The following is a 16,536-nucleotide window of genomic DNA, read 5'->3' on the forward strand; positions in this document are numbered from 1 at the left end:
CTGTGACCTTTGGCTGCTTCAGCTGCTACCATGGTCAAACACAGTGTCTGCCCCTCACTGCAGACTGGGTTGGACACAATCCCTGACTAATCCCAGGGAAGATTCGCAGCCACCTTAGATCTTCCTGACATCTGGGCAAAGACATCTGGGCGCTGCCTGCAAAACAGTGTTTAGAGCTAAGGTTCAGCAGGGGTGTTTCTCTTGGATGGATGGGGGAGTAAGTGGGAGAGAGAGAAGAAAAAGCAGCCTGCAGATAAACAACAAAGTAATTTTAAGGTTTTTTCTAGACAATGTAAACTAGAGCTAAATGCATGTGGTCCCAGCAATCTGCCCTTTTTTTCCCACAACGTTGTGGACATCAAATGAAACAGCAAGTCATAAGGTTCAAAAGAAACAAGCTGTTGTACTTTCCTGTGAACCACAGAGTTAACCTGCAAAACTCCTTACTGTAGGATGCTGCAAGTGCCATAAGTTTCAAAAACCAAACAGCCAAATTTATGGAGGAAAAAAACAGTGAGCAAAATTGAAGTGAAAAGTACGGGTACTGGCTCAGGGTATATTTAGGGTGAGCTGCAACATATTTTAGGTTAGTGTCACTATGTGCTTGTGTTACTCCCTGGCTCTACAACTGGCTGCCACCAGAAACAGTGGGCTGGGCTGATGTTGTCTGCCCATTCCCATTTTCTGGTCCAGATGTGGAGCTTGTGTTTTCACTCTGAAACCAGGATTGTGCAGCTGTGCCTGCTCTGCACACCTGTCCCTACGTATAATAACGTATAATCAGAGTGAGATACTTCCCCCTAATACATCAGTTTAGCTCAAGGATTAATTCAGGGCAGCCCAGGGGCCAGCATTAGGGGATGCCATGACAGAGGATCACACGCAACCCTGTGCTCTCCAAAAACAGGCATGGCACACTGAGACCTTCCTCTCTGTTTGAGAGAAGAGGAAACCAGACTGCTCACTTGCAAGTCCTGGCAAGTGTTAAACCTTGGTTTTGCCAGAAAAGGAAACAGGTATCATTTACTACCCACAGAGCACAAATATCTGCTGAGTACGGAGGTGAGGCTGCTTGTCTGAGTAACAACAGCCAAAGGAGCAACATGACCAAGGTGTTAAGCATTTGCTCAGTGCAGCAAGGACTGTTGCACATAAGGACAATCTCTATGAACAATTAGAGGAGTCTGTCTACCTGCACACTGAAACATCCCAGTTTGATTTCAGTAACTGTCTATAGACATGCCTCTTCTCACTTGATCCTGCTTTTGTAAAGGGCAAAAAATGAAGACTCACATGTTTACTTAAGAACAGGCCAGTCACTAAGGACTGTCAGCACTGGAGTACCTTTAGCCTAGAGAATACAGAATACAGAGATTGCAACATCTTGGATAAACCCAGGTCTTTCAGCTGAGATTAGTGATCTGAAGGAATGGTATTTCTCCAAATGTCAGGTAGAAAAAATAGGCAAAAATAGAGTGAAAACTCTTTGGGACTTCCAGTGAAAAAAGAATCTTAGGCAGAGGAGGAAAGGCAGTGATTACTAAGTAAAAAGGGGGGTTATTTTGTCCATTGAACCAGTGCAGAAAATCATCTAAAGAAAAGAAAGAAGATATTTCATGTCTGAAAGAAAGGAAGGAAGTCCAGAATAGGAGAAGTGATGATCTTAGGGATGCTGTAAAATTCTCATCAAATTCCAGAGTGCTGAGAATACTGATGAGTGATGAAGGGAAAAAGTGGAGTTTCAGTGTTTACCTTGCTCTGTAAATTCCTTGTGATGTCCACAGAAAGATTTGCTGGGTTTTGCAATCTTTCATGAAACGTGAGTAATAAGTATCAACTTCAAACTGTCCCTGGAAAGCAAAATATGAAGCTGGGACTCCGGGCATGAGGTGTTTATATGGGTTGTCAGGGGTGTTCAATAGTCAAAGAGACATGAGCAACTTGTCTACAAGCTCTCACATCCACAAAGCGAGGTGCAGGCACAGAACTTGTGCCTAGAAAGTGTGCACAAAGGCACAGGGAAGCGCCTGTGCTGCAGCCTGCGTGGACTATGGGAGGTCCAAGAGCGCATGGGTGTATGTCAGTATTGCCTTTCATCGGCTTTGTTTAACCCCAGGCCACTCTGTTAGGCATTCACCCAGTACCACTGCCCAGTGCAGCACCCATCAGGGACAGAGGAGCAATGGGATGGCTGCAGAGCCCCTCAGGAACACACCCTAAGCCCAGCTTTTCCCAAGTACAGGGTGTGCACGGTTTGCAGTCCTTCCAAGAGCCAGCAGCATGATCGGAGTGCTACATCATATAGCACATGCCTGCATGCCTGCTACATGCATCTCCTCAAGACCACTCTTGACGTCCCTCCCAGCGCAAGTGCAGTTGGATCGTTGCCACCCAGGACTCCTCCCTGTACTTTCCTAGAAGGTTCAGTAGAAAGCCCAAGTCCTTCCCACACAAAACATCCCTGTTCCCCCACCTGACTGCTCGGAGCCTGTAGCAAAAGGATCTAAATCTGCTAAAAGCATCTTTGGAACTTGTACCCCTGTTCAGAGCTGACCTCACACTCCAGGAATCAGCAAGGAGCTGCCTGATCTGTCTGGGGGGTGTCAGGAGGGCCAGGAGTGGGGTGAGTCAGTTCAGCACTCTGCAGCACCTGGAAACACTGCACATTCCTTTGCAGATGGACATTATCGGACTGATATGACTACCCAGACATCAGTGATCAAATCCAGACACTCCTAACCCTGCTGTCCTCAGGTTTGCGTGGGTTTCTGCCCTGCCTCTTCATGGGCAAGGAATTGTTTCTCCCAGGGACCAGCACCAACAGCCAGCACCACCCTGGTTTCTCTACTCCCTGTAGTAGAGTTCTGGATGAGTACAGAGAGAGATGCATTTACTTTGTTATCTCTGCATTGCCAAGGAAAACTTTGCTGCTTTCTTCGCTCCCAAAGCTATAAAACCGGGGCCCACAGAGACCCAGGAAAACACCATTTCTTCAGCTGCAGATTCACAGCTCCCTAACTCCTTTGCGAGTGGGAAAGGACACGACTGGAAAAGTTTGCTACCAGGTGACTAGGATGGATTTCGTCACAGCAGCGCTGCTACCCGGAGGTTGGGGACCGACAGCTGCAAGTGCTGTCAGAGCAAACCAGCCTTGCTTTGTCTCTGCCCGGTGTGGGGAGATTGCGGTTGCTTTTCTCCCCTTTGACCCCCCGGCATTGCGCAGGACTGGTCAGGTAATCACGAGTCTGTGTGTTTGTCTGCTTGCAAATCTCAGGAAGCAGCTCCAGCAAAATCTCCTAAGTCATCAGAATGCAGCAAACCACGGTGTCAAAACAATACAACCCCATCCCTACCTCCAGCAGGACCTTTATCAGTAACTATCACCTGTTTATCTCAGAGCCTGGGATTACAGCAGGTCCAGGCTGAAGGTCCCCTCCATCCAGCCCGTGATGAAGGCAGGCAGCACCACCCAAACCATGCCGTGTGCTCCCCGGGCCCTCTGAAAGAGACAGTAGTTCCTCACTCCGCCTATTCTAAGTCCGGATCTGTCAATATTCAAATATGCACGTAGGAGAAAGGGAAGCTGTAGTAACTGGACAAATACACGCCCGAGAAAGAGGACACTCCTGCCTGGTCTGTAATCTGCTCATTCAGTAAGCCATAGTAAATCACTGAAGCGTTCAAAAATCGAAATTTCTTCTTTAAAAGAGACCCGGTAATGCAAAGATGTACAGCACGTCATCCTTATTAAAACGGCAGGTTCAAAAGTTTGGATTTAGGGTCCTGGCAGCATTTGTACATGGATGATGAGTGTTTGCTCAGCTGCCCCTTTGAAAGCCCTTTAAAATCATAGCACTGGTAATTTCCATGACTTCTCCATTACTTCCTTCGCAGCAGTTTATCCCCGCGTGGGAAATGCCCCTCTGCCCGTGCCTCGCGGTGGCGGCACGGGGGTGGCAGGGGAGGGCGGGTGACACGGGCACCCGCAGGACGCGGGGGGGTGGCACTGCCCCGTCTCCACCGTTCCCGGCCGAGTCTTCACCGAAAAGGGGAGTTTACAGCTCCGGCTGCTAAAGGGCAGCAACAGGCAGCAAGACCGAGCGTGGGTTCATGCTCTCAGGGCCCCCAGCTCTAGAAGGGGGGAGACCCACGGACATAACCAGGGCACCCTTTGGAGGTGCCAAAACCTCCAAGGGTGCCAAAGCATCCCCTGGCACGCCCGGTGGGGGACAGAAAGGACAGTCGCACCAGCCGTTTCTCCAGAGGCAGTGAGGGGGAGGGTGGGCCCCAGGGGCTGTGGATCGGGGCGAAACCCTGAAGGAGGGGGTCGCTCCCGGGGGGGGGGGGGGGGGCGGGCGCATTTTGGTGGCCCTCACCACGGGGGTGTCGACACCTCCCCCGACGCTGCGCCCTAGGGAGGAAGGGGAGGGGGAAGCGACAGCAACCAGGGCGGCTCCCCCGGCTTCACCGCGGAGGAAGGCGGGGGGAGGTGGGGGGGTGAGGGGCCGCGTCCCACCGCGGAAAACCCCGCGGGGCGGGGCGGGGGCGCGGCCGCCAGGGGGCGCCCTTTGCGCGGCTTTAAAAGCTGCGCGGGGCGGTGCGCGGGCGGCAGTGAGGTGCGCGGAGCTGGTGGCGTTCTCTCGCTCCCCTCGCAGCGACCCTCCGCCGGCGCGGAGCAGCCCCGCCCCGCGCTCCCCCCGGCCCGGCTCCGCGCAGACATGGCCAGCGGGGGACTGCAGCTCCTGGGCTTCGTGCTGGCCTTCCTGGGCTGGATCGGCATCATCATCAGCACCGCCATGCCCCAATGGAAGATGGCATCTTACGCGGGGGACAACATCGTCACGGCCCAGGCGCTCTACGAGGGGCTGTGGATGTCGTGCGCCATGCAGAGCACGGGGCAGATCCAGTGCAAGGTGTACGACTCGCTGCTCAAGCTGGAGGGTAAGTTGGGGCTGGGTGTTGGGGTGCCTGCCCTGTTGGGGCTGGGGGTGTCCGTCCCGTTGGAGTCCTCTCCTCCATCCCAATGGCTCTCCGGTCGGGGCTGAGGGTACCGGTCCTGTAGGGTCATTACCCCCACGCCGGTGCCGGTCGTGTCGGGGCGTGGGCTGAAGTGCTGGGACAGGGGGTGCCCGTCCTGTCGCCCGCCCTCGCCCAGTGCCTGTCCCGCTGGATGTGCCGCTGCCGTCGGGTCTTAAGGTATCCGTCCCGTTGGAGCTACGCTGCCTGTCCCTTGGAAGTTGAAGGTGCAGGGCTCGAGGTCACCCATCGTCCCGTCGGGGCTCAGATGCCTGTCTCGTAGGGTTCCCCCGGTGGCTCTCCCCGCCGGGCCTGAGGGTGACTCCCCCGGTGACTGTCCTTCGGGGCAGCCGGGGCTCTGCGGCCCCTGCGGAAGCGCTTCCCGCGGCGGTACTGCCTCCCGGGGCGGGGGGGCTGGGGGGGTGGGGGGTGGGGGGGATCCGGAGCCGTCCCGCAGCCCTTTGCCCGCACGCCGGCTGCCCGTCCCCCAAAAAAACGTCCCGGGAGGGGAAGGGTCAGATCCTCCACGTGTGTTCGGGAAAGCGCCGTGATTGCGAACAAGAGCTTTTGGCTGTAGAAGTTCAGACAGGGACAGCCGTCGTTGGGCATGGCTCAGCGGGGAGCGAAGTTCATCAGCGGTGCTGAAGTGGTCTTTTCGAGCACAGATCCTTTTCTTTTTGCGTTTGACTGCTTTGGTCTTTTGTTCTCTGGGAAAGTCACTGATACCCCCGTGCGGCTTTAAGCAAAGGGCTGGCAGGTGAGCTGGACTCCAGCCCAGGTAGCACTGCCTGTAGTTTTTAGGCAGACTAGTACATCAAGGTAATATCTAGGTCTCTTATCTTGTCCCGGGATGGCGAAGCCATCTCATGCATGCAGGAACTGCAGCCTGGCTTGCTGGGGTGTCACTCGGGGCGGTCACAAGTCATCCTCCCCTCATCCCGAGTCCAGTAGTGTCCTAGAACACCTTCATCCCTCTCCCTCCCTAATTAATAAAAGAATAATTACCACCTTGGTCACCTTCTCTTTCCCAAAGGAATGGGCAGGCAGTTTCACATAATCTGGGGACCATTGGGAGTATCCCCAAGTTGGATTGCCACCAACCCTTCCTGTGTGTCACGCAGTGAAGCCGGACACCCCGGGCCCCACCTTCATTGCTAGCCCACATCAGTCACTCCTGTTCCCTTGCCCCGAACACCCGTGGGCCCTGCAGCTGGCAGAGGCGAAAATTACTCCCTTAGGAGTGCGGTGCACCCACTTAGCACTAACAGGGTGCAGGGCTGTGGATAATTAGGGCTGGGCTAAGCACACAGTCCGAGGTGGTTTGGATAGTAATTATGTTTAAGGTCAGCTTCAAGCCTCTTATCTCGCACTGGGGGTGGGGGGCTCAGATGCCAGCAGGGCTGGGGAATCTCCAGCCACCCCCGATGGGTTGCGAAAGGTAAACTTGCCTCGGGGGCTGTGTGGCTGCAGCCCATTGTGCTGTAAATGAGACCTGCCTGCAGAATCAGATGCGGAGCCTGGCTTGAACAGACTCCTGAAAACCTGTTCCAGGACCTCCAGCCCGGCCCCATGCATGGCTGAGTGCTGAAAACCAGCTGCTCCCCTCACCTTTGTCCTGCAAACAATAAGGGCTCTTCTCTTCCCGGGCTACGGGGGAGGGAGGTGTGAGGTGCCAGGGACCGAGGCTGAGCCATTAGTGGCCTTTTGTGCTCCTACAGAGCCCCTGGCCTTGCAGGGCATGCTTGCCTGAAAATTCCCAGGAAGCCCAAGAAATATGGAAATCGCAGGGGATGCTTTCCTCTTTGGGAAAGTCAGTGAGGGCTGGCTAAAGGACTGCTTGTTCTTTTGGTACCCCAGCTTGCTTAAGTTGCCCCTTTCCTGCTTGAAAGCAGATCATGCCTATGGACGTACACTTTGTTTGTGGTTTTCCCTGCCTGCTCTCCCTTCAAGGTCTTATAGGCTTGGGTAGGGACCAGCAGTGCTGTTTTGGGTGGAGGTGTGAAAAACCCCCAATTTAACATTCTCCCTTACTATATTCATCTGTCATGGTGAAGGTGGTACAGCCATGTGGGCAGAAGACTTCTCCTGCCAGAGCTTCACATGCCCTGAATGCTCTGAGCCACATGTCAGAGCCTTATGTGCTGATGGGAGAGGCTCAGGTCTGCAATTACTTTGTCCCTGTAGAAAGGACTGAGTCTCCTCACACCTGCAGTAATTCATGGTTGCGGGAATGCTGGAAAGCTTTGCCAGCAAGCTTTGGGTATCTGGTAGCTAGTGCCATTCCTCTAGATGTGTCTGCGTTTGGCGGCTTGGACTGATGCTGCGTGTCAAAGATGGGGTTGGCACAAGCTGATGAGCACCGTTAGCCAACTGAGGGGCCTCCAGCTTCCCGTGTGGCCACACTGCTGGAGTGCACCCATGCTGGCACTTCTCCCGCAGCTGCGTTCAGCTGAGGGCTTATGTCAGTGCTCCTATTCAGGCAATAGAAAGGCTGCGTTTTGCTGGCTTACGTGAAAAGCAGTGCGTGGCCACATGCAGGCACAGAGGCAACAAAAGCCACCCTTGCAACAAGGCTTTGTTGCACAGCCTCAGCATTGTTCTTGTAGCCCTCCAGCATCGTCCATGGAGCTTAGCTCAGCTTTGTGCTCCTCCGGGGTCTCAGGGGGATGGTCTCAGACAGGAGAGAGAAGGGCTCCTTGTACCTGTCTCTGGAAGCTCTCAGCCCCACCTAACCACACTCTCCTGTTCAGAGCAGAGATTGTTCTGGGTCCTGTCTAGGCTGTTTTAGCTGAAGATACTCATCTCCATGTTTGGTTTTTTCTGAGAGACGTTCTGTGCTTGAGGCATGCTGAGACTCATCTACCACTTCATCACCAAACCTAGTACCTCCACAATGAGCCTTTGTGCCCTAGCCCAGAAAATAAACAAGGGTTTGGATGCCCTCTGGGTCAAACAGCATCACTGAAATGTGAAATCTTCCCTCCTACATCTTTACCACCTCAGCTAAGCCTGTTCCAGGAGCTGGGGAAAAGGATGGGTGGGGGGAAGGAAGGGTTCATGCTCAGGCTACTGCTGCTCTGTCCTGGTAGTGGGGGAGTTGGGATGGTGGCCCAGGGAGGGACAAAGCTATAGCAGGAGGGACAAAAGTGTCCAAATAGTTGGTCACCTCTCTCCATCTTTAGATCTGGAGTAAGCAGGTAGAACCTGCTGGTATCTGTGCTTTCATGTGGGTTAAGGGTTAATTTGCTCCCATGTTTCTCAATCTCTGTTCCTTCCTCATGAAAAATCATGATTGAGTGATAAAGCAGTCTCACTTGTGCTGTGCTTTGAGAAGGTAGAGGGTTACTTGGAATGCCACCAAGGCTGTTCCTGAGGCTGTTCCTGTGCGGTGCCCCTGTTGTGTCTGCAAGAGGGGACCGGAGTCTGTTGCAATACACTGGCTTTATTGCTCTACAAGCAGCTTTAGTAGCTAGTGTTACTACGTGTTACTAAATCTCTTGGTAAGGGAATTTCCAGGCTTTGTGGGAAAACAGGCTGCCCAGGTCTCTTCTGAACAGGAATCTAGAACTGTGTTGCCTGTCTTATCAGCAAGCTTTCTCTGCTGTTTGAGTGACTGCAGGAGGGCATTGAGCCTTATTTGCTTTGGGGTAGGCAGAGTACAAGGCCATTGTCACCTATTGAACTTGCCTCTTGCACTGGACAGGTAGTGAGGACTTCTCAGCCTTCCCATTTTGGCAAGAAACATGACCTTGTCTGGGTCTGCATCCTCTGTACAGTCTTTTAGACTTGTGGGGAGGTGCTTTGGAGTCCAGACCTGGCGTATCTGATGGTGATGGGTGTGAAGGGTCTTTGCAGGGGCTGGTCAGGGCGTTGAAAGCCTCCAAGCCATTAGCTGGCTTTTGGGTCCAGCCAGAATGACTGCAAAGTGTGAGAGATGTTTGCTGGCTACCTCTGAAGCTGTTATTGCTTGCCCAGATCTTCATTCCCTTGCCTGCTGCACAAAAGTAACTTTCACATGCTGGCAGGGCAGAACAGAATCTCCTTCAAGGACACTCAGCTTTCATGAAACACCAGTGGGAAGGCTTTGAAGGCTGCTGACCTTTCTTGGAGGTGGACAGTGTGACATGCTTCCTGCACTACAGGGGTGCTTGTAACTCCTGGGGAACTTCCCTTCCAGAGAGAAGGAGCTGCCTGTTTCACCTGTATTCTGTCATCACTTGGTTGTATGGAGGCCCATGGGAAGAAAGTCCATAGCTTAAACACAAACAAGGCAGTCAGTCAGTGAGCATCCCTATCAGAAAATAATCTGCACACAGAGCTATTACAGCAATTTTGCATTACAAAAATCCCATGGCACTTGCCCAACAGCTTTTCTGTTTATCATCTATACTATAGAATGAATAAGGAAATTTGATGACAGAAAAATAACCTCAAACATATGCTGGTGAAGTCCCTCTTCATAACTAAGCAGTTGCCGGCAATTACTTCTGTGTCAGGTAATGATAGTTGCGGGAAGGAAAAGTCTTATGTAGGCTTCAGATAAACTCTATCATGTAGTTTGTGTCCAAACCCACTAACAATAAATCAGAGCTATTAACATGTTTTTAAAAAAGTGGGTTTCATTACATGAAACAGATGAGCTGCTATGTCATTTTTGTGGACTTGCACAGTATTTTACAGCTTGCAGAATTCACATTTGTTATTAGCCATCCTCAGTAGTTTTAAGCCTCAATACTTCAGTACTTGCTGCTTTCTTTCTATAGGCTTTTCAGGCCAGGTCTCATTACTAACCAGCAATAAAAAGGCTTGGCTTCCAAGTCAATAGTGGTTTATATTGACAAAATACTGTTGCCATCTGACAGCTGTTGTTGGGTGCCTGGCCCATTTGTCTCCCCTTGTGCAGAACTGTTTTCCCCAAGGGCTCCTGAGATTGCCTGGGCTTTCTGACACTGGTGTATGGCATGGTAGGCCACAAGAATTGCTTTACCTGTTCCTGTTGGTGAGACAGTTGCAGCAGCAAGGGGGAAAATCCTGTTTCTCTCTAATATGGTAGAAGTTGTAAAGTTAAATTGCTGTAGAGTACTTCTGCTTGTTGTCGGTAGCCAGTCCTGTTTAGTGTGTTAGAACATTGGGGATTTTTGAAGCACCTGGAAAGGCCCATGTGAACAACAGAACTAATATTAAACTACCTTTCTCAGCCTCTGGATGTGCAGCTTCCACTGACAACGTGGTTGTTAATGTGTACATAGTAACTAATAGCTTTTATGATGATTAATGGCAGTCAATGTACTGCACAATTGCAAAAGTGGTAGGAAGACAAAAGTGCTGTCTCTCAGTGCGTGCTGTGAGCACAGGGCAGTCAGGCAGAGGGGAGGATGGTTGGCTGATACAGTCATGTCACACTAAAACTTCTTGGGATAAAGGGACAGTACGTTCTGCAAATGCTCCAACCTGTTTTTCTGTCCTACTGCAAGTTTCCTAAATGCCTCTGTCCTCTTACGCCATGTGTAAGGGAGGGGTGAAGACACCAGGAGATGTCCCTTCAGGGGACTGAAGGCACTGAAAGCAGGCAGCCTTGGGAAATACTCACAATGCTGCTTTTTGTTTGGCTGCTTCTGCAAAGCTGTCATGGCAAGCATCCAGGTAATACTTGTACATCTTGAGATTTTAGCAGGTTTCATAGCTAGGTCTTCTCAGGTCATAGAAACTTTTTCAAGCATCTTCCTGTGTTTGTCCTGTAGTACTGTGTTTGAAGGCTGAGAGGTCTCTTCCCACCCTTATAACTAGTTTTCTAGTTGTTTGAGATAACATTTCATATTTTCAGCCTCATGAAAGAACTCTTTCAAAACCCTCTCCACAGAGTAATTGCTTCTGCAGCAAGGCTAAGCCCAATTTACTGTAGACTTGATGAAACAGATTTGGTACCGCTGCAGAAAATGTCCTTTCCTCATGCAAAGTATGAACTCGTGTTCAGCCATTGGCCTCTCCAGAGCTGCTGCTGTAATGCTCAATTTAGCCTTAAATGTATGGTAGCTGAATTGGTTGTCTGGGTGGTAGGTAACCTGTCATCTGAAGTCTTTCTGAAAATTGGCATACTTTTGTAAGCTAGAAATTATTTTTAGAGTGTAATCTCTGACATTGGAGAAATCTCTTAAATGTGTTTGGACACTGCTGTAGTGACTTATGCTAAAGTGATAAACGGCTTTGTGAATGGATTTCTGCAATCAATGCAGCAGATGGGTTTTGATTAACACCTGGGTGGTGCAGAGATGTGTCACCCCTTCCCCTTTGAAGGAAGTGAGAGATGACATCTAGCCAAGCTGATTGTGGGATTTTTCCCGAGAAAGCCAAGAGCCACTTAGTGTGTCACTTCCTATTGCTCTCAATATTGCCTTTTTATTGTATTGTTTTTAACTGGTTTCATAATCTATTTACAGAACAAAAAGGTTGTGTATATAGAGGCTGGTCCAGATCTGTTTTAATGTAGAACTAGAACCTGGTAGCCTGTTGTTGGTGTGGGTCACAAGAATTTTCCCACACAGTGGTGTTGTGGGGCCAAGTATAGTAAAGAAGCTGCAGAGGATAGTTGTATGGCTGTGCTACTCTCCTGGCCGGTGTCAGATTTGAGCTCCAGTCTGCTTCGGGTTGAACCAAAGAGCCTGTTGTAGCACAGACTCCAATGGGTTCACCATACCAGTGCTGACTGAGTTTGCAGGTGCTCTGTTGAAGGCTCAATTCTTGCAGCTGCAGTTGTCCAAGCTTGAAGTGCTTTGCAGAGCTCTCAGTCAGTGTGCTTTCTGAGGGGTGAGCTCCAGACTTGGAACAGATTCTGGTAATACTTTGCTAAAACTGTACATATGTCACTGCTGGATAACCTTCTGTGTCAGTGGACACTTTTGCCTTGGTTACAGCATGGTCCTGGGAGCCTGTTCCTTTGATTAACCAGCCCTGTTTGTTTCCAGATCTTAACAGGACTGTGTATTGAAACCTATACTGTTCAAACAAACCTGACTTGCCAGGCAATAAAGCTCAGGCTCTTATTTCACTGCTACTCAGGTGTTTGTCACCTGAGTTTTAATTTATATTATTTATATATTATGAGACTTAATATATTGAGACTTAATTATATATTATGAGACTTAATTTATATCGTTATTTTCTTTCTCCTTTGGTATAAAAAAAATCTGAATTCAGTAGCTCATGTACATAGGATTGATGTGTCTGTGCCTTGAGATGAGTCAATATAACTCCAAATCTTGGATAAAGTACATCGAGTCTGTCTGCTGAGAACCCAGGCAAATACAACCCTTGCCTAGAGGAGGCATCACTCACTCCATGCTCCAATTCTTCAAAAGCACAAGAGGCTCTTAAAACACTTTAGATATCTTTAGACTCAAAGATATTCAAGATGTCTAAATATTTTAGGCAGAAACCCCCCTATTTTTCAGTTGGCTGGGAAAATCGTGTTTCTGTTGCAATTGTTTTTTGTACCCTCTGGGATTCAAATTGAGGGCACTGAGGTATTTGTATGAGACAGGTTTTGGAAGTGTTGAGCAATAAAGGGGCCTTGCTGTCTGCTGTGGGACTATTCATATGTATGGCACTATTCATATTAAAACATGTGCCTAAATGCATTGTCAAGGTAGAGCCTAAATCTGAATACTTCTTTTGATAAACAGATATGTCCTTCCAATTGGGATTCAAATGATCAAGGAACAAAAGATGTCTGAGGGCAATTCCCAGGTCATTTCCTGCAAAGAGCTGCATGCCCTTGTTTGCCATGCATTTTAGAAGAGGCTGAGAGTCTTCTGATCCTGATGCTTGACAGTCTCTTGGAGCTTAAAGCTAAAAAGGAATGTCTTGCTTGGTTCTGTCCTGTGTAACACGGAGTAGATTATTTTGACACAAGGTTGCTGAGCCCAGTAATTTGAATTTCTATTTGTATCTTGAGTTTTCTTTGTGGTAACTCAAATCCTAATGTCTTCTAGGCAGTCTGCAGGCCACTCGGGCTTTGATGGTGGCTGCAATACTCCTGGGCCTTGTTGCTGTATTTGTTGCTGTGACTGGCATGAAATGCATGAAGTGTATGGAAGATGACCAGGTGAAGAAGATGCGGATGGCTGTCTTTGGTGGGGTGATCTTCATCATTGCAGGTTGGTAACATACAGGTGTGTTTAATATTAAAATGTGCCATTTCCTAAATGGTATTTATCCTGCATAGGATTTGAGAGGATGGGGAGGGCTTGCTGTCATTGCTCGAAGAGCACTTTGGGCTGGGAATTCCCTAGCAGACTTTGGCACAGTAGCTGCTGGCTATCTGAGGCATCAAATAATCTCTTAGCACTAGCATTATGCTTTCTGTATGGACTGCGTGCCTTCCATCTCTATTAGCAGAGCTGAGTTTGACCTGTACTCCCTGCTTCAGTGCAAGGCTGTCAGCAGTCCTGCTTTTGGTGCAATGTAACTGTGGGTGACCCCAAATCCGTTCTTAATTTCTCTCCCAACCAGCACTAAGTAACAGCTCATCACTCCAGATGCTGGTTCTGCTACACACAATTTTTGCAGTGATTTTGTTTATTTTGGGTTTCCTCTTAAGGCATGACATTGTGTTTCCTTCATGTGCAGGTTTGGCAGCGCTGGTGGCCACGTCATGGTATGGCAACAGAGTGGCTCGGGCCTTTTATGACCCTTTCACCCCTGTCAATACCAGGTACTGACCCATTTGATATAACACTATGGTATAGCGTGACAAATGCTCACGGGGCTGAGTTCTGAGTAGCGGTGGCTCAAAACAAAGAAGGGAATTTCCTGAGCCAGCTGAGTTGGCTTCACACTGTGCAGATGGAGCGTTAGGACCAGATCTCATTATCCATGTGGCTCTTAAAACAAAGCCAAGACTTAAGGCACCGTCACTGCCAGAGATGTAACTGCTGTGACTTCTGTGGTTTTTCCTCCACTAAACGCTTAAAGCCTGGCTTGCAGAGACTTGGCCCTGCTGCAGCCGTGCGGGGTGAGCTGCCAGACTGGACTAACCCGGTGTGCAAAGCTCCGGACTTTGAGGGTCAGCGGAGTCTCAGGCTGCTGCAAACAGCTGTCTTGCGGGAAGCCACTTCCATCCCAATTTCAGCTCCCTTCTGCTTTGTGTGGACATGGTAACACTGTAATCCAAAGGCATTACTTGTAGTATTCACTTCTTCCTTCTTTCTCCCCCCAGATTTGAGTTTGGATCAGCTCTCTTCATTGGCTGGGCAGCTGCTTCTCTGGCCATGCTGGGGGGAGCATTCCTCTGCTGCTCCTGTCCACGGAGAGAAACTTCGTATCCACCCACCCGAGGCTATCCAAAAAATGCCCCCTCCACAGGGAAGGATTATGTATAATGAAACAAAGAAGAGGACCTGCCAGCGCTGGTAGTGAAAGCATTTTGGAGAGGACACTACAATGCCACTGTCCTGAGCAGAGTTCAGACTCTAGGTTCTGCCTTCCTCTTCTCCCAAAAATGTGTATATTTTTATAATCCTCTTTTGCTACTGGACATAACTTCTCCTTTCTCTCCCAGCCCATGGAGGAAGGCTAGCCTAGGTTCATAGGTATTGCCACTGGAAAGATGAAACCTCCAAGCTTGGGTTAAGTTAGTATTTGGGAGTAAAAGGGAAAAATGATACTGGTTTTTTAGATGGATGTTGGTGCTTTTTTAGTTGTTTTTTAAAGAAAAAAATAGATGGTAACAACTCAGTCCCATATCCCATTAAGTTAGAGCCCAGTGTGGTGTGTGTAGAAATTAAAGGAACATATATTATACAAAGTGAAACCAATAGCTTAAGGGGAAACATAATTTTAGGGAAAAGACTTTACATGTAGGAATGTTTGAAGAGATCTAAAATGCTCTCGTACTGTCTTCTCAGTGTCATCTTCAGCACCCTCCTTTCTGTGCAGATCGGCATGGTAAAGGGTCAGACACAATTAAATTGCTGTTACTTAAATTGAAATCTGTAACTGTCCACGCACATGCTGTTGGCCAACAGAAGATGCGATGTAAGGTGGCTTGGCTTAACTGTATGTCATCACTCTTTTGACAAGATCTTGTAAGTTGATTGTGTCTGAGCCAAAGGCTGCAAAATTGTAACTGCGGAGGTTAGGAAACTCCCAAAGCAGCTGAAGGTTTCCCTGGTGCCAGGGGAGAGCTAAAGAAAATTACTGCCTTCTGTTTTCACTGGGTGTCTCTGGTGGGGCTGTTGCTGCTGTTCCTTAGACACCAAGTGCTGCCAGTGATTGTTTGTCCATGTTCCCATCCTAGTACCTAACTGAGCTTGAAGCTTTATCTCCTTGTGTGTGCTACAGGCCACTTTTTAACAAACTCTCTTATTTCCTTGAGTCTTTCTCATTTAGGCTTAGTTACCAATCTCAGTTTGCCTTTTGCAGCTAGATGTGTTAAACCAAACTGAATGCACTGCTGCTCCCTGATGTTTCCCCAAGGATACCTCACATGCTGCCATTTGATCCTGTCTTTTTTCTTGTAAACACTTTCAGTGATGATATGAAGGCAAATTCCAAGGAAACTTACCCAAAGGTTATGGCATTTTCTTTTAATCCAAGCTCACCAAAGAGGAAGAAACTAGCATTTTAAAGATAAAGCCATCCTTGTATATTAAGTCATATCTAAAAAAATAATGCAGATCATCAAAGGTTCCCAACCCTTCCTCTGAAACACCCAGTCAGTCACTTGGTGTTTGACTAACACTGGCTGAGGCTGTCAGGAGTTGTCTTGTAATTCCTAGAAGGATGGTACCAGTTCTCCAAAGCTCAACCTTGCTTTTTCCTACAGAAGAAAACTGGTTGTTTCTGACCAAGCTTTATAATTGTGTATGTGTTCAGAGGCATCAGATTTCTTGGTTTCCTTCTGTAGACAGGGAGAGTCTCTGGGGCTGAGTGATGTACAACCATGGTGTTGGTGGTTTGTGTAAGCCTTGTACCTCTGTTTGACCTGACTCTGCAACATAAATCAAAGTTACTAAAAGAAACCAACCAGAGCATTTGCTTCAGGCTTGATTTGATGTTGGCCTGTACTTGGAGCTGCACCATGTGGCTTCCAGTTCTCCATGGGGAATTGCCTGTGCACAGCAGCTGCCTCATGAGACCTTGTTTAGGAGGTGGCAGCTCGGGTCACATTAAAGAGTTGCTGAAGTCTGTGCTTTTGTATTTGCATTAACCCTGAGCCAGGGAGCAGACGCTTGTATTGGGAACTTGTATAAAGTGTTTAAACAATTTCAATAAATGGACTTTTTTAAGGAAAATCAGACTGCATTACTTAATTTCTTGGTTTTGAGCAGAACTTGGACAGTGTGCATGGAAGAGGGGGGCTTGGGCTTTTGGGAGCCTGCTTGCCAGGATGGAGCTTGTTTAGCTGTGTGTATCTACAGCAGTCGTAGGTGGGGACAGAGCTTCTGCAGTGAGTCAGGCAGTTGTGGCCTCTGGCAGAAACTCACCCAGTAATCTGCTACGATTGCAGCCCAGGAACCAGAA

At 49.0% G+C, this 16,536-nt stretch overlaps 1 protein-coding gene across 1 annotated transcript; it reads left to right on the top strand.

The window, feature by feature from the left end:
* The first annotated feature begins 4,718 nt into the window (after positions 1 to 4,718).
* On the top strand, positions 4,719 to 14,393 carry CLDN1 (claudin 1). Its single transcript, XM_059822745.1, has 4 exons — positions 4,719 to 4,941; positions 13,005 to 13,169; positions 13,642 to 13,726; positions 14,231 to 14,393. Exons 1-4 carry the CDS (start codon positions 4,719 to 4,721, stop codon positions 14,391 to 14,393), a joined length of 636 nt encoding a protein of 211 aa, XP_059678728.1.
* The last annotated feature ends 2,143 nt before the right edge of the window (positions 14,394 to 16,536 follow it).

Source organism: Gavia stellata, chromosome 11 (assembly GCF_030936135.1).
Source record: "Gavia stellata isolate bGavSte3 chromosome 11, bGavSte3.hap2, whole genome shotgun sequence".
In the NCBI taxonomy this organism is placed as follows: Eukaryota; Metazoa; Chordata; class Aves; order Gaviiformes; family Gaviidae; genus Gavia; species Gavia stellata.

Bases quoted from the DNA above. Each gene is read 5' to 3' on its own strand.
- CLDN1 (XM_059822745.1), top strand. From the start codon at position 4,719: ATGGCCAGCGGGGGACTGCAGCTCCTGGGCTTCGTGCTGGCCTTCCTG. The intron at 4,942-13,004 runs GTAAGTTGGGGC...AATGTCTTCTAG, and splicing joins CTCGCTGCTCAAGCTGGAGG to GCAGTCTGCAGGCCACTCGG. The intron at 13,727-14,230 runs GTACTGACCCAT...TTCTCCCCCCAG, and splicing joins TTCACCCCTGTCAATACCAG to ATTTGAGTTTGGATCAGCTC.